The sequence below is a fragment of the Sarcophilus harrisii genome, chromosome 4 (assembly GCF_902635505.1).
Source record: "Sarcophilus harrisii chromosome 4, mSarHar1.11, whole genome shotgun sequence".
NCBI classification, from domain to species: Eukaryota; Metazoa; Chordata; class Mammalia; order Dasyuromorphia; family Dasyuridae; genus Sarcophilus; species Sarcophilus harrisii.
Window position 1 is genome coordinate 230,989,163 of NC_045429.1, and position 22,242 is coordinate 231,011,404.

Genomic DNA, 22,242 nt, shown 5'->3' on the forward strand with positions numbered 1-22,242 from the left:
TGAAATGTATGTTGCTGATGCTCTTACTCTAGTAAGAAAAGCATTTTCAAAAGTTATGCTATTACATTATATGGATGATATATTGGGATGTGCACCTGAGGAGCAAATGTTAGAAGCATGTCTACAAAAGACCATAGAAACACTAAGGAACTACAAATTGCACATAGCACCAGAAAAAATTCAAAAACACATTCTTTTTCAACATTTAGGATATGAAGTATACCCTAAGGTGCTTACAGTACAAAAATTTTCCTTTAGAATTGAGAATCTGAACACCTTAAATGACTTTCAGAAATTGATAGGAGATATCCAATGGATGCGTCCAGTGTTAGGCTTGACTACCTATCAATTGCAATCATTATATGACATTTTAAGGGGCAACAGTGCTTTAAACTCACTACGTCAGCTTACAAAAGAAGCTCAAGAAGAGCAATACTGTGGAGAATATTTTGGAAAAGATTAATGGAAGGAGAAGTCAAAACACTATTGTAATTTGGATATGATGGAGACTACTTTGACAAAAGGAAATAATCAGACCAGGAGACTGGGAAACAAGAATCACAATCCTGGTGTGAAGGCATTATACTATTATAATAAAGAACATCAATTATATAGACCATAGCCACAGTTTTTTAGGTCAAAAAACAAGACAAATACTATATTCATGACTTGTCTTGTTTCCACCAAAGAAGAGAAAAAAATTTAAGACAAAAAAACCAGGGGAAGTAGAAAAAGTGGGAATAGATCATTTTGTTTCCTGTATTTTGACAGTCAAGTATGAATGATCAAAAATAATATGTAAGATGTAAAAACACATCATGTAGGAGAAATCAGCCAGAATAGATGGGAAATTCTAAAGAATTTTGACATCAGTCAGTTAATCAACATTTATTAAGCATCTATTACGTTACCAGGAGCTGTACTAAGTGCTGGGTTTACAAAAAGAGGCAAAAGAATATCCTTGCTCACAATCTAATGGAGCACATAACAAACACATATATACAAATGAAATACATAGAGAATAAATAGAAAATAAATAAAAAATAGAGAATAAATAGAGATAGTAAGAACAAAAGGTAGAAATTGAAAGAGTACCTAATAGGACAGCAAAGAATGTTACTAATAATACCTAACATTAATATAGCATCCATTAAGTAAAAGGACTGTGCTTAAGTACTTTACAAATCTTATTTCATTTGCTTCTCAAAAGTACCTTGGATAGAAAGCTATTATTATTGCCACTTTACCTATAAGAATCTGAGGTAAACACAGGGTAATTGACTTACTCAAGGTCACAATTAATATCTGTTTAAGATAGAATCTGAACTCAGGTCTTCCCAAGTAGGCCCAGTATCTTATCTATTTCACTACTTAATTGCTTAAAATTCTTTGACTAGGGATGTAACTAGGGAAAGTGGGTAAAAAACACAGTATATAGAAACAAAGATCATGTCTACTCACAGAACAAATTATTTTGAAGAGGAAGGAAAGAAAAAGACAATCAATCACCCATAGGGACTAAGGCAGATAGTTGCAAAGAGAACACCAATCAATCTTTCAACAAGCATCATTACTTATTAAGTGTCCATTATGTGTCAGGCACTGTATTAGTTGTGAAATTTGCAAACTTTAAACAAAATTACATAGTCATGCTCTAAAGAAGATTAGGTTATATTAATTACTAGGATTATTACTCTGTCAATTACTTTGAAGAGAATCTTTTCTTACTGAGTAGGTTCTGTAGTCTTTTGGAGCTGGATGAGATCAATGCAATGGCCTCTCCTCAAATGAGTGTCTGTAGAGAATTCTATTAACAGAGTCAATAAGTTGTATCACACATTTAAGGTTTGTAAAGAAGATTGAAGAAAGGACAGGTAACTGAGGATGGATACAAAGAATGAGACAGTTCAAAAATAACAGTGTCAGCAGCTCTAAAGCTACAGGAGCTGAAGACAACAAACATATTATTGTTTATAGCTATGCTACAGGTGAAGGCAGGATGAAAAAATTGAAATCCATTTCAGGGTGAATAGAACAGTGATAACATATGATGGTGAAAAAGCTGAAATATTAAACTATTAAATTTGTTTCTATTTTCACATCTAAATATATTAATCTTTAGTCTGAAAAGAACAGAATTAAAATCATTAACTGAGAATTTGAAACAGAAAGTAAGGATGAAATTGTAGTCTACCTGTCCTCAATAAGTTCAAGTGACTGAGCTCTGATAAACTACATTATAGGGTACTAAAAAAAAAACAAAACAAAAACTTAGCAGATGTGATTTCTGAGCTATTGTCAATAATAGTTAGCATTGATATAAGTACTTTATCAGTTATGATATTGACTTGTATATAGATAAATAAAAATCTTTACAAGATAGGAAGTAATGGGAATAAAGTTAAGTCTAAATAAATAAGAAGAGGAAGAAAAAATTTTCAGTGAAGTTGATTGGGAAAGATTTCATGAAGGAAGTAGTATGATAACTGAGTCTTTAATTCTGAAATATAAAGATACAAATACTACACAACTTCATTTTCACCCCAGACATTTTCTTCTCTTCTATCTAGGCATGGCAGACAGATTTTATGAAACAGCTATTATTCCTGTGTGGATAAGGATTCTTATAAATAAGAGTCGAATAAAATAAAGCTGGAAAGGTAGAAACCAACAACAGGCTAATGAGTCTATAACTTACTTGAGAAGGAAGGGCAAGGGAATAAAGAAGATCAGGGTATGTAAGAAGAACTGGTAGAGTAGATATAATGCACTTAACTATCAGTACAATATTTGTCAAGTTACCAGGCTACCTTTCTGGAAAAAAATGAAGAGATATGGTCTATAACCCCAGTCATTAATTAGGTGATGTCAACTTAAAAGGAAGATTGTAATTCCGTCTTCCAGGAATATATTCTTGGTTCTGAGATTTGGAACATTTTAATTGATAATTTGGATGCAGATGTGCTTGCTAAAACTAGGAAAGTTAACACAATGGAAGAAAAGAATCAAGATCTAGAAAAGTTTTGATTGGCTAAAAGCAAAGACTGAGTCAAACAATTTAATAGGAGTAAATATAAAACTCTTGGCCTTATAGATTTATAATTGGAAGGGAGTTTAGAGGACATCCCCTCATTTAACATCTAAAAACTTAGAACCAGAGAGAATGTGATTTCTCCAAATTTATAGATGTTGAAATTGACAGAGTAGGGATGTATATACAGATTCCCTAATTCCAAATGCTATACTTCGACATTGCCCCAAACTTTCTCATAAATTCTATGCTTATATTTAAACAAATGAACAAACAAAAATTTTGCAAAAGCAGAATGAATGAAGCATAGCTATTCAACAGCTCTTGTGAATAAGATCTGGTAATTTCAATAGATGACAAGAACTATGTTTTAAGAATCACATTTAAGAATGTGATTATTGCAAACAAAAACCTTAGTGTTATCCAAGGTTGTCTGGAACATATCTATATGGAGTGCTGCATCAAATTCTGAACTTCAAATTTTATGAGAGACATTTACAAACTGGAGGTCATGCTAAGGTGGGTACTAAGAAGATACTAAGGGGAGAAAGGCAAATGTGCCATAGGTAAATGGGTCAGAAGAACTTGAGATACTTATCCTGGAGAAGGGAAAACAGAAGGGGACATGATGACTGACTGATTAAATAAAAAAATATATTATCAAGTGCTTACTATGTGCCTTGTATTGAGAATAGAATTCTTATAAAATTTATATTCTACTAAAACCATCAGATATGGGGTGAAGGGGCAATCATAAAAATGACAAATGGTATAAGATATTCTTTTTTTAAGGTAATGGACATGTTGATTTAATTATAATTTTCAAAGAAAGAGGTGTTGAATAAAAAGGGATAAAGAGAGCACATATGAGAAGACAAGTGAAGAAAATGGCCGGGGTGAAGATGAAGTTGTATGGTATTTGTAGAACTGTTAGACTTGTACTTTCTCAAACCACAAGGCAGGAGAAAAGGGCAGAAATAGCATTGTGACAGACGACTTAGTCATAATGGAAGAAAATAACTTGCTAACCAAAAATTAAATAAGAAACCACAGGCAGTTCTGGGCTCCCTTATAATAGTAATCGCAAAGCAGAGCTTGGATATTACTACCTGTCAATGATGTTATTAGAAGGTACTCTTGATCAAAGTAGTCCGGGATGAACTTTGACAGCTCATCCAAATTTCATATTCTATGATTCTGAATCTTCAAAAACTGCTTATTTATTTGTTGGCTTTTGATAGAAGCCAGAGCTTTGGATTCTATCTGAAAAGGATCATATTTCATATATAAAACTTCAAAAAATGCAATGCTCAAATTGAAAAAAAATAATTATAAATTAAAATGACCAACCTGACTTAGTTCTTAGACTTCCACAGTTATTCAGTGAAGCTTTTTAAAGAATTAATACATCACTGCTACACTGGATTCTGTATCAGCTTTCAATAGATTCCTCAAAGTATTGATAGGCAAAATGGTAATAAGATGTTTTGCATTAGATTATTAAACATGGTTATCATGAAATTATCACTGAATTTTCTGCAAATAATAAAGCACATAATTCACTAGAATGACTTAAAGTGTGTCAGGAAATATATCTCAAGATATTAGGAAATTAGGTGGAGAGATCATAATGAACAATTCCTTCTACCTGGAAATCTTATTCAATGATACCTTGAGAAAAAGAGCACAGCTGTGATTGCTATAGCTTAGAGGAGAGACAATTAACATACCCTCTAATAATTCTTTAATTCTGTGTTGAATGGTACATCTATATAAAAGTGACCTAAATAAATTAGCTATTAGATTTTCCTTGATACAAGAAAATTGAGAGGGGGTGTTTGAATTATTCTTAGGATCCAAATTATTTAAATAAATAAGCACTAAAAGTTTTTTCAAATATGTTGCTTATGTATTTAGCCTTCGGTAATGTCTTTCCCCAATAATGCATCATTATTATATGATGGTAAATTGGGATCAAAATTTTTGATAGCTAAGTCATAAACTCTAGCACATTCCAAATCAATGTGAGATGGCTTTAATTATGATTTTCACAGAATATCAGAGCAGAACTGGCCTGCCCTAGTTTGGAGAGGCTAATTAACAAAGGATGATTTATTTTTCTCCTAAGCACATAATAAAACTGTATATTAAAGATACTATAAAGTATCAATCTGTTCTGATTGAAAATATGCATATATTGAAGAGATCATGGGACTGAAAAAAACTAAAAGCTTAAAAGAGTTTATAAGGAGTAGTTTGTCAGAAATAAGAAAAGTAAGACTTCCCAGAGTCTTTGATGTTTCATTATAATCTTAAGGACAACAACAAACACATTCAATGACATTTTAAAATTGGAGAGGTGAAAAATTAGTAAGAAATAACAAAATGAAAACAGAAAGTAGCAAATGGATGCAGAGATGTGTGAATTTTTACTTTTTTTTGACAGAGTATTGCTTTTTATCCACAAATTCTAACAATGATAAAAACATGTACTTTTACTATTAATGCTGAACCAGACAACTGTGAACAACTAATGTTACAAACTATTTCTTATAGCCTTTGGTTTCACATCTTAGTGAAAGTATCCTTGACACAACAGGCTCTATTTTTCAGAACCCTCTCAGAAACATCTTTAGGATAATCTTTTTATTGAGAAAGCATTACACTATTTGAGTTAGGTTTTAGAAGTGATAAGTCCCAAAAGATACTTTGCTACCAACATAATCTCTACTTAAAAGTATGTGAAATGAAGTCATTTGAACAATAGTTATAGACTGGGCAATAATGAAATAATTATTTCTAGCTCCTTTTATAAACCTGTTCTATGCCAGATTCCATGTATATTTGCATATCAGAGTCTGAAACCCACAAGACCAAGGATTTATAACACAAATCAGGTAAAATATTAACCTAAATTTTGTTCGTAGCTTTGTGTTTATTCTCTCTCTACTGTACCCACTGTTTTCTTCCTCAATATTTTCATTATCTGGATCCAACATATTTGTTTTTTCTTGTTTTGAAATGATTCTTGGATTTGACAATGTGTCTCACCTCATCCTTGGATCATTCTAAGAAAATTCTAAACTATTCTCCCTAATGACTCTCTAAGTTCAGTCCAGGTAATAGTGCCATTTGCCAATTGGCCCTCAAGTAAAAACTTTTCCTTTCTTAAAAAAGCATTCCTTAAAACCCTGCCATCCTATGTATTCTATCATTCTCCCCTATCTTTTTCTACATATAATTAGATCTAGTAGATCAGAGTTTCCTGGACAAGCTATTCCAATATACTTGTTTTTATTTAAGATTAAAAAAAAAGTTCCTGTTTTTTTTTGGGGGTTTTTTTTTTTTTGGACATCTTACCTATGTCAAGGTGATAAAATCACAAACCTGCCCCCAGCCCAAATCCTAAAGAAATCCTTTATCACTTGTTGACAAGCAGGTCAGCATGCTCTGTAACTATACCATCTGGCTTACACATGGAAGACTAATTATTGCTTGTGGGCCAAACCCCATGGAAATCCTTATTCACTCTCTGACAAGCAGGTCAACATGCTCTGTAACCAGACACAAGGAATTTTCCCCTAATGTTTCACTATGCATCTTTCTGTCCTTGGAGAGAATTTATGATAAAACAGGCTAGTTATAATATTATTACCATATATTATTCCATCAAGGGTTTAGACCTCCCCATGTTAGCAAATGCTTATTTTAATCTCAAAATCTACATATTTGTAATGAAATCAATATCTTTTACTCTATAAAAACCTTTGTCTTACCTTGCTGAGTTGCTAACTACATCAGGGAGCTTGGCTTGCCCACTGAGTGTGAAAACCTCAATAAATGCCTTTACTTGATTTAGAGACATCTTGAGTCCTAAATTCTTTCCGAGACTGTGAATCATTTGTCCAAATCCAATAAAAGGACTCCTTAACAATCCTGAATACCTTTTTATGCCTTGCATATTCAAGGGTGTTTAAGAAATAGTCATTCTAGATTAGTGCATTTGCAAGAAGCTGTTTCTCCTGTGTCTACCTCAGTATAAAAGCATATAGCCCCTCATAGGTGCAGGCTATCCAGAGAACCAGTATAGTGTCTGGATGGTGCAAACAAAAGGGTTATAGTTGTATATATGTCTTTATTCCTTAAATCAAGTAAAGGAAGGAACTCCAGAAGATTGTGATAGAAGGCATACATATTTATGCCCTTTCACAAGAATGTTTACAAAATCCATTTGTAAACAATAAATTTAGATCAACTTAAAATGAGGTACTGAACCTTGACATTCTGAACCTAAATGAAATCAAGTAGTCTCTTCATTCTACCATAGCTTCTTAAATTGTAAAAAAAAATAATAATAATAATAATTGCCAGGTATCTCTAGATTACCTGTTTTACAACAACAATGTTGTTGACAAAGACAAGTAGCAACTTTCAAGTTGCTGGAATGCTGGCAGACACTGACTGTCAGATTTATTTTTCAGCAATTAACAGTGAACTCTCATAAAAAAAGGCTTAATACATTATTCTTCACTTAGTGTTCCTGCAGGCCATGCCCAGCTAGTTTGTATTACTTCTGTCTTGGGATATGGGAATAACTGATTTTAAAACCTACATTCAGTCCCTGCAGTAAAGAGCAGAACAAATTCACATCCTAAACTTTAACCAGCTACTCTATCTAGTTATTTACATATTGGTTCCTAGACCTATCCCAAGGCTTCAACCCTTTACCCCTTTCATGGGCTATTATTTCAGTGTTTGCTCCATAGATCTCACCTCACAGATTCATGCTCCCTCAGGGGTGATTTTCCAGCCTACTTTCAAAATCTCAGTGCTTTAGATTTTTTCCCACAGTTACAGCATCGTTTCAGTTTGAATTTAATAACCCTAAAGTCCTGGGTTAGGAAGATAGGGGGAGATGAAAGTCACTGGTGAGAACTTCCAATTAGTTACCATTTTTGCTACTTTAAACTCATCATCTCAGTAAAATGTTTTCTTGGACAACTGCCAGAAAGAAATTCTAGTCAGCCATTACATTTACTCTATATGTTTTAAATTTCAAATTTTGAGTTTAATATTTGTCTGAAATATATTTTCTCTTTGAATGCAACTTTTCTTTAAAAATGCCCTCCTCCTTCACCCAGAAATTTGGAATGAATTTAACATTTGAACTGAACAGAACATCTATTAATTATTAGAGCATAGTATTTTAAAATTATCATTTCTAATTAACTATAATTCAGAACAAAAGTTGAAGTTAAGAGTACCTGATGTGTATTCCTCAACTCCTCAGTGAATTTGTTCACTTCTGATAGAAGCAGAGATATTATAGGTTTTCTTAAAAAACTGCACTTTCCCAGTATGACCAGACTATTAGAGATGTAATGTTGCACCTGAAACTAAATACAAAAATAAGTAAGTTTCAACTCTCCTTCAAATCAAATCAAATTAAATTATTATTGTTAGAGTCTATTATTTGCCCAAGATCTTGATAAATAATATTAGGGATACTAAAGAGGTAGTCATCATGTAGAGTCACTAGTTAAAACTAAAGAACAAAAAACTAAGATGTATACGTGTACCCTAGACTTCCAGTGATCTTTTGCTGCTTATATGTCATTCTTTCAAGATATGTCCTCTTCTGGCAGTGGTCCACATTGGAAAGTTAATCTTCTTTCTCCCAATAACACTTAATTTCCCAGACTGCCTATTACTATAGTTAAAGCAACTATAATGTGCTCAAACTGCCTTAAGTAGCATCTTTAAAATATCTTTAAGATACCTATGATGGGAACTCCATAGACTATTTTGTTAAGCCCTGATAGGAACCAAGTTTTCCTAGAATATCTTTAAGACAGTCTCAACATCTTAATGTACCTTCTTCTTCCTGCCTTTATTTTCCCTCCTCCCTTGAGAACCCCCCAGGGTTATATTTTCCCTATAAAAGATATGATGCTGATGAATATTTTTGCTAGATCCTTTTCAGGACTAAACTCTGCTATGTGGCACCATCTACCTTATGGTGTCTTACCCCTAAGGGGTTCTTCCTACTAGTTAATTGTGAGTTACACTAGGGAACTTATCTTTCCCCTGGTTAATTCACATAATAATAGCATAACTTCATAATCTGTGATAGATGTCTTGCCATCGTTGTTCCATGTCATAAACTGAAGCTCTATTATATTTCATTTAATATTCTTTTCAATTTATTGCTCTCTTGAATCTATCTCTATATACCACTCCTGGTGCCCATTCCTGTTCTAGATGAATTTATAATAGTATTGTTAAGAGAAACAATAGAATTATGTACCTTTGACCCTCTTCTCTTTTCAATGTATTCTCACTTTTATTGATCTCATTTACTCTCTAAACTTCAATTATTAACATCTGTACCCTTGATCTTTCTTTTCTCAGCTGCAGACCTTCATCTCCCCATGCCTAATAATGCCCCACTTCCCCAAATGAATATTTAACTGGAATTTTAAATAAATTATTTAGAAAAACAGCTTTTTTTCCTATTTTCTGTTAAAATTCTATAATTCCTCTTGTCTAGTCGTTATCTTTTCTACTTTATAACTTTATTATTTATGTCTGTAGCACTCTGTCTCCTAGGATTAAATTCTTGTGTTACCTTTAGCCATTCTCTTTTGCTCACATCATAAACAATCACAAATCAGTCATGATGTCCCTTCCATCTAAGCAATGTCTTTTATGTCCATCTCTTCAATTTCCATTGACACATGTCTGAAGTAGACTGTTATCACCCATTGGGGCTTTTGCTTAGACCTTCTTGCTACTATCTTCTTCTCTTTTCTAATCTGTCTTCCAAAATTTCCCCCAATAAGCTTTTTCTTATTATGCCTCTGATCATAAGTCTTCAGTAGTACTCAACCCTATATAAAATTAAAAAAAAAACCTTTTCTTTGCATTCAAAGCTCTTCATAATCATCTTTCAACTTAGGAGAAAGAGTTGGGGATTAAGAGTAGAGAGGGGAAGAAAGAAAGAAAGGAAAGGAGAAAGGGGAAAATAAAAGAAGGAAGAATGGGGAAAGAAATCAAAAGCAGAGAGACTGAATTCATGGAGGTGAGTAGAGACATGGAAAACTGCTATATTCTCCATGACCAATGGTTTAAAATGGTTTCAATTATTATAGACTAAACAATATAGGAAGAGACTAATGACTCATGATACCTTTCAAAGCAATTTATATCTCATTTTATCCTCACAACAACCATAGGACATTTTTCTATGGGTATACACATTTTACAGATGATGAAACTCAGATAGACTGCAGTAAAATGATCACAAGGTATAAGACACAACTCAGGTGTTCCTGATTGTAAATCCAACATGCAGCAATATATTTTGGGAGCCCAGGATTGCCCCTTTCCCAAGCTAGATGAGACAAGACAAAAAAATTATATCTGAGTGATTTATGATCATCCTGAACCCATGCAAAGTTGTTGACAATTTAGGAAACTCCCCAGTAGGATCAATCCAAAAGGGAAAAGTTAGTTTTCCTGCCAATGGACGCATAATATGCACAAGCCAAATTATTCTACTTCTTACCCCCTTCTACTAAGGCCCTGTGCTCACCTGTCTCCATATTCTTTAAACTGGAATTTTTTGCCCATTTCTCTTACAATGAACTCCTTTAAAGCAAAATTGAAATACTAGTCCCAGGGAAATTCTTTCTGATTTCCTTAGCTTTTCTCCCGGACTTCACATAGTGCTTTGTTTAATAACTCTTTAAGATTATTATATTATATTATACTGTATACATGCATTTGTGTATGAATTTGTGTGTTGCTGTCCAGAACTATAAGATCCAAAAAGGTAAGGTGTGTTTTATCTAAACAATGTATTCCTCTGATGATTAGAACAGGGAACTAAACCTAATTACCACTTTAAAATGTAACATTGAAAGAAAGAAAAATATAGATTGGTCTAAAATTAAATATTAAATTGGGTGGTACTGATAAATGCTAGTTTTAAGTTTAGGAAAGTTTTGATATTTTTAATTTTAAAATTTAATTTTTTTGGATGAAACAAGAAAAAAGGAAAGGCAAATATTTTGCAGTACTCAAGAGAGACCTCTCCCACAATTCTGTGCACAAGTAACTGTTTTTATTAAAAGTACTATAATAAGCTTAGAGGCGAAGTACATAATAGATCAAACTATTACTCTAGAAAATGATAATTATTTACCTGTTATTATTCTCTTGTGAAATAACAATAAAAATCTACTTTTTCTGTTATACCTGGATAACAATTATTATTAAATTCAAATTTTACAACAGAATTTTATCTTTATAGTTAAAAGAAACTTTTGCTCCCCAATATAAGAACTCTAAGAATTGTTCTCCTAGGAATATTTCATTCAGATGTTATGAGCCACTTTCTCCTCCTTATATATACACTAATATATTCTTAAATTTTTTTAAAAAATCAAAGGAAAATTATGAAAACTAGCAGGAATAAAATGAAGAAAAATAATCATTTATAGCTTGTTGGAATGGAACATTAGTTGGCATATGTGTTTTCTACCATTAAATTTCAAGAAATCAAATTAAATCTCTATAAGAGATGCAATACATAGTTACTGTGAATATCATGACAAAGAAAAGTTCAGTAGAGCAAAGCTGTCTCCCAGTCTTGGCCACAGTCCATAGAAGTAGTGGTTTCTGGATACTAATGTTAAAGCAATGTTCTATAATTAATTGTGAAACAAGAAATGCTCTTTTTGTTTCTTGTTATAATATAGTCTGCATACTGAAAATACAGTAAAATCTTTTAAAGTAAAGCTAGGTGGTACAATGGATAAAATGCTAAGCCTGTAGTCAGGAAAACTTCTCTTCTTGAATTCAAATCTAGCCTCAGACATTGACTAGTTATATGACTATGGGCAAGTCAGTTAACTCTGTCTTCCTCAGTGTTCTCATGTATAAAATGAGGTGGGGAAGGAAATAGCAAACACACTAGTATCTTTGCCAAAAAAAGCCAAAATTTCATGAAGGGTTGTATATGATTTTAAACTGCAACGATCACAAGTACACTTGGAAAAGGGGTGAAGATGAGGAAGGCTACATGATATAAAAGTTTTGTAAAATTAGGTAATTGTGAACAGTTACACACTATGTCAAGAAACAGAATCTAACTCTAAATAACTCTAATCTCTTAAAGGTTACTGAGGATTTCATTCATGCTATATCCAAAGGCTTTTCTTCATTCAGCTGACCTTTCAACCATGATATTATCTTGCTATAATACTGTTTTTCAGACATAGTATCCTAAGAGTTTAGGATACTTTAAAAGAGTATCCTAAAAAGAGTTTAAGAGAAAAAGGGATCATTTAGTTAAAGATCATCAAACTGAAGCTAGAATGTACTTCAGAAGTCATCTAGTTCAAGCTCCTTATTTTAACAATGAGGAAACTAAAATCAAGAAAAGTGAAGTGACTTATCTAACTTTAAACAAACAGGTTGTGTCAGATGGGAGGTGAATCTATATTCTCTGACTAAAGTATGGCCCTTTTCTTCATATCACACTGATATATACAGATGATAAAACAAATTTTCCATACCGAAAATCTCAATAAAATTGGAAAGAAAACAAAAACTAAATTCCTAGACTATCTACTTGAATTAAAACAAAACAAAACAAAACAAAATACAACACAACAGAACATACAAAAACTACAAAGAAGAAAGAAGCAAAGATAGGTCAACTGTGACATCTCTTTTCTTTATTGGATTAAAATACTCTTCTTTATTTGCTAATTCACGGCAAAAATCTGGTCAGGTATGTTTTATCTTTGCACTTATTTATTTGCATGACAGAACTTCAACTAGAAGGGACTTTAAAGGCCATATAGTTGAGACCTTTCACTAAATAATAAATAAAATAACAAGAGCATAAATTTAACACTTAAAAGATTTGCAAAGCTCGTTAAATATATTATTTTGTTTTTCATATAGGGAACCTGAGACCAAAGAAATGTAAAATGATTTGTCCATAGTCACATAGGAAAAGACTGGGATTAATAATATTCATAATGTTATTATAAGAATATAAAGAATTCTGGGGAGGAAAGAGTCAAGGTGGCAGAGTAAAGCCAGGAAACTGCTTGAATTCTCCCAATTTCCCTCAAAAACCACATGAAAACAAGCCTCTGAACAGAGTCTGACAGGATGAAACCACTCTCTAGCTCAAGATAGATTGAAAGGATTTCAAGAAAGGTCAGTCTCACTGGGGTGAAAAAGGTGTTCAGTTCAGCTCAGCTAGAGTCTGGCAAAGTCACTGAGAGGCTCTTAATCACAGCAGATCAGCAACTGAGACCCTTGGTCGTACCTCAGTAGCAAAGCAGACAAGTGGGGTAGCCCCATTACCAGCTCAGAAGGCAAATTCAAGGATATCAGGCTGTTTCCTGGAAAGAGCAGATAAATCTCCCACTTGCTATGAGGAAAACACCAAACATAAGAGGTCCCTGTGCTCAAAGTCAAGGCTCAGAGCTGCAGGTAAGTTTGGGACAGCACTGCCTATACCTCAGGAGCAGAGCTCCACTATAAAAGTCAAAAATGAGGAAATACAAAAATAGAAAGGAAACAAAATGATCAAGAAACAAAAGAATCTCGACCATAGAAAGCTATTATGGTAACAGGGAAAACAAAAACACCAACTCAGAGAAAATATCAACAGAAAAAACTTCAAGGACTGTTATGTATTGTCTCAAGCCCAAAGAGGCATCTGAAAAATATTCAAAAACAATTCAAAAAGGCAAATTAGAGGAAAAGAAGAAAAAAAATGAGAAAACAAACAAAAGGTATGCAAGAGTCAACAGCTTGGAAAGGGAAGAAAAAAAAATCTGAAGAAAGCAATTCCTTAAAAAATAAAGTAGGTCCAATAGAACAATTAGTCCACTGAAGAAAACACCTTGAAAAGTAGAATCAATAAAATGGAAAAAGAGAGATAAAAAGCTAACTGAAGAAAAATACACATTAAAAACTAGAACCAAATAAATGGAAGCTAATGACTTTATGAGACATTAAGAATCAGTCAAATAAACTAAAAAGAATGAAAAAATGGAAGATAAAAAAATACATCACTGGAAAAACAGTCAATCTGAAAATTGCCTCCAGGAGAGACAATTTAAAAATTGTTGATCTACCCTGGAGGCCATTTAAAAAAAAAAAAAAAAAAAAAAGCCTGGATAGCATTCTTCAAAAGATCATCAAGGAAAACTGCCCCAATATTCTAGTATCAGAGGGGGAAATAGTCATTGAAAGAATCCATCGATCACCTCCAGAAAGAGATTCCACAAGGAAAACTCTAAGAAACATTGTTGCAAAACTCCAGAACTATAATCTCAAGGAAAAAATATTGCAAGCTACCAGACAAAAATAATTTAAGTATCAAGGAGCAATAGTCAGATTTTACAGGATCTGGCAGCTTCTACAATACAGGATCAGAGAGACTGCAATACCTTGTTCTGGAAGGCAAATGATCTAAGGTTACTTACAAGAATTAACTGCTTAGCAAGACTCAGCATCATCTTTCATGGGAAGAGATGGCTCTTCAATAAAGGAGGAGACTTTCAATTATTTCTATTGAAAAAAAAAGAACTAAATAGAAAATTTGACCTTCAAACACACATCTTACGAGAAGCTTAGAGGGGTCATCTATGGACAGAGGATATGGTTATGAATGGACTCTGATGTGATAATATAAAAAAAAAGATATTAAGGGGTGGAAAAAGGACTGTACTGAGAGAAAAGGAAAGGAAAGGTAAAATGGGACAAATCAGATGACATGTAGAGACAAAAAAGTGTAAAGGGCAGAACTCTGGAGAGGTATACTTGAAAGAATTGTTAACTCAGTGGAATTGATAAGACAGTGGTTATCTAGTTTAGCATGGTGATTAATAGTTCTCTAGTTCCATATGATAGATTTAATCTTATAACAAGGTGTTAATTAAGGTGGAATAAAGATAATGATTCTCTAGTTTACATGTACTTAATGCTTAATATAGTTCTATAAGATTGACACCTATGATGATATACTTATAATAGAGTGTATAAGAACCAACAAGGACTGGGAGGGAGACATTCCATCTCCCATCATCATGGTGGCTGGCCTGTTCTCATTTCTCTACTGAGAGCAAGGCCTGTCTGAAGGCCTCCAGAAAGCTAACCTGGGGCCCAGGTGAAGGAGACAGACCGTGAAGGAGATAATAAAGACTTTGGACTTTGTCTCTGACTATTCTTGTGGTGATTACTTTGCTAAAATGAAGGCTGGTCCCAAGACCTCTAGAAAGCTAACCAGGACCTTACATAAAAGACCTATTCCTATTACAATAGAAGGAAAAGAGAAAGAAGGGATGAGCATTGTCTGAAGCGTAATTTTATCAAATTTGGCTCAAAGAGAATAATAACTTAATCACTCAGTTGGGTATAGAAATTTATCTTACACTATAAAGAAATAGGAAGAGAAAGGAGAAAGAAAAAGGAAGGGTTAGAAGGGAGGAAGTTCAGAAACACTAGGAAAAATGTTTAAGATAAGGGAAGAGGGGTGATAGAAGGTAGGGCAAATAGAAGAGGTAGAGTTAGGGAAAAAAAACATTACTAAGAAGGAACAGGGTAGAAAGAGAGAACAAAAGTATACACAGGAGAGAAAATAGGATGAAGGAAAATAAAGAGTTGGTAAATACAGCTGTGAATGTGACTGGGATGAACGCAGAGTGGATTTAAAACAGAATCCTACAATATGTTGTTTACAAGAAACACATTTGAAAACAAAAAGAGATGCATAAAGAGCAAGGGAAAAAACTGGAGTGGAACTTATTATACTACAGCTGAAGCCAAAAAAAAAAAAAAGCAGGCCTAGAAATTTTAATTTCAGATAAAGCAAAGGTAAAATATAATTAATTAAAAGGGATAAGGAAGGAAAATACATGTTGATAAAAGGGTACTTAGACAATGAAGCAGAAACTATACTAAACTTATATTCACCAAGTGACAGACCAAACAAATTCCTAAAAGTATATATTAAGCCTGTTACAGGTAGAAATGGATAGCAAAACTATATTAGTGGGGGACCTTAACTTTCCTCTCTCAGAATTACACAAATGTAAACACAAATAAAGAAGAAAAAAACTTGGAAAGTTAAGAGAATCCTGGAAAACCTAAATATGATAGATCTCTGAAGAATATTGAATAGGGACAGAAAGAAATACACCATTTTCTCAGAACTACATGGAGAACTGACACAAAAACTGACATATGTATTAGGACACAACAACCTCATTGCCAAATACATAAAGGTAGAAATAGTAAATGCTTCCTTTACAGGCTATGATGCAATAAAAATTATATTCAATAAAAGGCAGGGAAAGATAGACTAAAAACCAATTGGAAATTAAATAATCTAATTCTAAAGAATGAATAGGTCAAACAATAAAGGACAGAAACAATCAATAATTTCATCCAAGGGAATGACAGCAGCAAGACAACCTACCAAAACCTATGCAGGGATCCTCAAACTTTTTAAATAGGGGCCCAGTTCACTGTCCCTCAAACTGTTGGAGGGTCATAGTATAGTTAAAACAAAAATTTTGTTTTGTGGGCCTTTAAATAAAGAAACTTCATAGCCCTGGGTGAAAGGGATAAATATCCTCAGCTGCTGCATCTGGCTCACGGGCCATATTTTGAGGACCCCTTGCCTATAGGTTTTGGTAAAGCAAATTATTAGAAGTTTTATATCTCTAAATAGTCATATGAATAAAATAGAGAAAGAGGAGATAAATGAATTGTGCTAGCAATAAAAAATGCAGAAAAAGAACAAAATATAAACCACTGATTAAAATCCAAACGAGTAATTCTGAAACTTAAAGGAGAGATTAATAAAATTAAAACTCAGAAAACCATTGAATTAATTATGAAACTGAGATGATTTTATGAAAAAATCAATAAAATGGATAAACTTTCAGTAAATTTGATTTGAAAAAGGTAAGAAAAAAAACAAATTACCAACGCCAAAAAGGAAATAATTAGGGACTATTTTGCCCAACTCTATGTCAGGAAGTCTGACAATCTAATTGAAATGGATGGATATTTATCAAAATACAAATTGTCCAGATTAACAGAAAAGGAAAAAAATTACTTAAATAGTCTCATTTTAGAAAAAGAAACTGAATAAGCATCAATGAACTCTAAGAAAAAATTACCAGGGCCAGATGGATTTCCAATGAATTCCAAACATTTAAAAAATTAATCCCCAAACTATGTCAACTATTTGGAAAAGTAGATTAAGAAAAAGTCTTGTCAAATTGTCAAATATGGCAGAATTATGGCACTGATACCTAAACCAGAAAGGGTCAAACAGAGAAATAAAATTTCAGATCAATCTTGCAAATGAATGGTGGTGCAAAAATCTTAAATAAAATAATAGCAAAAGGATTACAATCACATATCAGCAGGATAATACATTATGACCAAGTGGGATTTTACCAGGAATGCAGGATTGATTCAATATCAGGAAAACTACTGCCATAATTGACCATATCAATAACAAAACTCACAGAAATCATATGATAATCTCAATAGATACAGAAAAATCTTTAGACAAAATATAGCACCTATTCCATAAACACTCAGAGAGCATAGAGATAAAGGGAATTTTCCTTAAAATAATAAGTAATGTCTATCTAAAACAAACAGCAAAAGCATTATTTACAAGGGAAAAAAGCTGGATAATCTAGTATTTGATAAATCCCCTAATTCCAGTTTTAGGATAAAAACCTCACTATTTCACAAAAATTGCTGGGAAAATTAGAAAATAATATGTCAGAAACTTGGCATAGATCTACATCCCACACCCCATACCAAACTAAGTTCAAGTATGTCATTTGGTTGTAAAAGATGGTAGCATAAACAAATTAGAAGAACAAGGGATAATTTACCTATCACATCTTTGGAGACGGGAGGAATTTATGACCAAAGAAGAAACAGAGAACATTAATGAAAAGCAAAGTGGGCAACTTTGATTATAGTAAATTTGAGTATAGTAAAGCAAAAAAATTTTGCACAAACCAACACAAGATTAAAATGGAAGCTGGGAAACTTATAGTCAGTTTTTCTGATAAAGGCCTTATTTATAAAATACATAATATGAGAACTGTGTCAAATTTATAAGAATACAAGTCATTCCCTAAATGATAAATGGTCAAAGCATATGAACAATTTTTAGATGACAAAATTTAAAACATCTATAGTTATATGGCTCTAAATTACTATTGATTAGAGAATTGCAAGTTAAAAAAAACTCTGAGGTACCACCTTATTCCTCTTAGATTGACTAAGATGACAGGAAAAGATAATGATAAATATTGGAGGGGATGTGGTAAAACTGGGACACTATTGCATTGCTGGTTGAATTGTGAAGCGATCCAACTATTCTAGAGAATAATGTAGAACTATGCCCAATGAGCATACCCTTTGATTCAGCAATGTCTCTCCTGGGTCTGTATCACAAAGTGATCATAAAAGAGGGAAAAGGCCCCCCATGTGCAAAAATGTTTGTAGTAACTCTGTTTGTGGTGCCAAAGAATTAGAAACTGAATGCATGCCCATCAGTTGGGGAATGGGTGAATAAGTTGTGGTTTATGAAGGGAATGGAATATTGTTATTCTATAAAAAATGATCCAGCAGAATGATTTCAGAAAGGCTAGAGAGAACTACATGAAGTGATGCTGAGTGAAACAAGCAGAACCAGGAATACATTGTACACCATAACAGCCCTAAGAAATCCAATAATTAATGGAAGAAAGAAAAAACCCACCAAAAGTAGCGAGATGGGGAAGCCTGATATTAAGGAGGGAGACAATGAAGAGATTAATGATCATATCCCCACAGGGCATGGAGACTTAAGTGAGGCTCAAGGGTGTGGTGACTTTCCATGAAGCAGCTTCAGCCCCACCTAAGGAGCAGGTAATTGACACAACCCCATCAACACCACCTTCCAGGATGAAGGAAGGAGGGGTAGTGGATGGGGGACAGTGACAGCACCAGCACTTCCCCCCCAGCATCCAACAGTTCCTCTGACTAGATTGCAAAAGGGACTAATTAAAGCCAAGGTGAAAAGGAGAGATGTAATTGAGCTCTAACCTCACATTTTTCCTGTGATTCAACAGTTTAACTCTTCAGGTCAAGAAAGTAGAAAATGTGCTCCTTTTGATATAGAAATCATCAAAGACCTGAAAAAGGCTTGCACTCTTTATGGGGCTACATCAGCTTATATTAAGATATTATTACAGAATCTGGCTTTTGAAATCTTGACCCCTAATGACTGGAAATCTATAGCAAGGGTAGGCCTAGAACCTGGACAAAACTTGTGGCTTTCTGAATATAGTGAGCTCTGTAGGATACAAGCCCAACAAAATAGGCAAAGTGGAGTTCATGCTGCAATCACCTGTGACTTACTAACGGGTATAGGTTCCTATGCAGACGTCGCAGTACAGACTAATTATACCATAACAGCATATGGGCAAATTTCTGCTAATGCTATCAAAGCGTGAGCTTCTCTCCACAATAAAGACAACAAGGGTGAGGCCTTCACAAAAATAACACAAGGGCCAAATGAACCCTTTGCTGACTTTGTGGGATGTTTGCAGACAGCTATCACAAGAACTAATGGTGAAAATGCAGTTAACAGACATTTTGATAAGGCAACTTGCTAAGGAAAATGCTAATGAGGTGTGCAAAAGAATTATACTAGGACTGCTCAAGGATGCTCCTTTAGAGGAGTTCATAAGATGCTGTGCCACAGTGGGCACAAATACCTTTTATAGCCAGGCTATGATGCAAACTTCCCAAGATCCCAACATCCGGCAAGGGACTTCCAGAGAGACTCGTCAATGCTTTCAGTGAAAGCTCAATGTTGGTATAGAGGCAGAGTGAGAAAACAGGGTGGGAGAACAAGACCCAATACCCCATGTGCAAAATGCAACAGAGGCTTCCATTGGGCCTCAGAATATAGACAGATTCAGAGAAACGGGATGAGGGGCCCAGCCCCAGAGCCCAAAACAAGAAATACTTGAGGCACGATGGCAGCCAATGGTGTACCCAGAGAGTGCCTAGAAGTCCAATACCCCGATATGAGCAATCAGCCAGGAAGCCATATGATGAGAGAAAGGGATTACAATTGGCGAGAATAGAGTTGTATGCAGCTGGGACAACCTAGATACCCCCTGGAGAAGTGAAATCTGTTCCTCTCCAGTCTATGGATCCCTTGCCTCCAGGCATAGTGGGCTTGGCCATTTCACTTCCTTTTTGTACATACAAAACAGTGTCCATACAAACACTGATGTAGGAAATGGGAATGTGTAGATAATATCCCAGTCACTAATACAGGTAGACAATGTGTGACTTATCTACCAGGAGAAGTAGTAGTATCAGGTTTACTGATACAGACTCCTAATGAGCAATCTTGTAATAGTCACCCAGATTTTGACTGCAAGCAACAAAATCCAGGAATATTCTGAACAGCAGGTGTGACAGCTGACTGACCTATGCTCACGATCTATATACATGGCTTACCATTAGAAGGCTCGGTAGACACAGGTGCAGATCATACAGTCATTAGAGGTGCCAACTGGCCCAGTCACTGGCCAAAGATTAAAGCATTCAAGTACATGTCTGGTGTAGGAAGATCAGTAGCAGCTGAAGTTAGTGCTGCCCCTATGAGATGGACTTTTGAAGGCAAAACAGGAGTTTTTAACTCCTTTTATAGTTGAAAAAATCCCCATCAATCTGTGGGGAAGAGACATTTTACAACAATTAGGATTAAAAATGAATACTTTGGTTTTTTTAGGCAGGGCTGCTGGTGAAGGCCTGTCAACACTTTCACCTGTTCCTATCCAATAGAAAACAGATACACCAGTGTGGATAGAACAGTGACCCTTAGGTAACGATAAAATTCAGGACTTATTAGATATAGTACAGGAGCAACTTCACCAAGGACACTTACAACCTTCTCTAAGTCCTTGGAATTCCCCTGTATTTGTTGTAAGAAAGAAATCTGGATGTTGATTGATTTAAGAAAGGTAAATGTACAGATGGAAACTATGGGAACTAAATAGTAATTGGACCATATTCTACATATAGTCTTCATACTGAAGCAGTGTCTCCATGCCCTGTGGGGATATGGTCATTAATCTGTTCATTGTCTTCTTCCTTTATCTCAGGCTTCCTCAACTGGCTATTCCTAGAATTCTTTTTTTTTTTCTACAACTCATAGGATTTTTTAAGGTCAATTACTACAATAGTAATTGGACCATGGCTAAATAGTAATTGGACCATACTCTATTAATATATGCTTGGAGAAAGAATGGCCCTTGCCCACTCTTTGTGCAAGTTTTGAAGTGTTGTATGGGAAATGACGTAGGGATGATTTTGGTGGGTGGAGAGAGAGAGGCAGAGAGACTGCTGTTCAGGTTCATGTTGCAGCTGCTCTCACTTTCTATCGCCATCCCCCTTCACCTCCACAAAGAATAAAGATCAAGGATTTTCCCTTAACCTGAATTCCTGACTCTGGCTGATTTTAAAATACATGGTCATCACCCCCCCCAAAAAAAAAAAATTACAAATTTTATTTCAAGAAATTACAAAAAAAAAAAAAAAAAAAAAAAAAAAAAAAAAAAAAAAAAAAAAAAAAAAAAAAAACAACTGACCTTATATTCTGGAAACAGATGGGAAAATAGACATTGAAAAAAATCAATGAATCGCTTCCTAAAAGAGATAGCAAAATGAAACTCCCAGAAATATTACACCAAATGCTAGAGCTCTCAACAGGTCAAGGAAAAAATACTACAAGTATTCAGAAAGAATCATTTTGAATATTGTGGAGCCATAGTCAGGATAACATAAGAATTTAGCAGATTCTCCATTAAAAGATCAGAGTGTTTGGCTTATGATATTTTGGAAGGTGAGGGAGCTAGGATTACAATGAAAAATGATCTATACAGCAATAACAAGCCTTATGTTTTAGAGGAAATAATAGACATTCAATAAAATAAGACTTCCAAGCATTCCTGATAAAAAAATAAATTGAGTTGAATAGAAATTTTGACTTTCAAATAAAAAACTCAAGAGAAGGATAAAGAGGTAAACATGAAAGGGAAATCATAAGGATTTCAATAAGGTTAAATTTCTTACATTCC

At 34.0% G+C, this 22,242-nt stretch overlaps 1 protein-coding gene across 1 annotated transcript in view; it reads right to left on the reverse strand.

Annotated features, from left to right (window-relative positions):
• Positions 1-22,242, reverse strand: part of MEI4 (meiotic double-stranded break formation protein 4) — a 194,168-nt gene that overhangs the window by 38,544 nt on the left and 133,382 nt on the right. Inside the window, exon 3 of the mRNA XM_031964608.1 lies at positions 8,296-8,427. Within this exon, the coding sequence (XP_031820468.1) occupies positions 8,296-8,427 (132 nt within the window). The remainder of the gene's footprint in view (positions 1-8,295; positions 8,428-22,242) is intronic.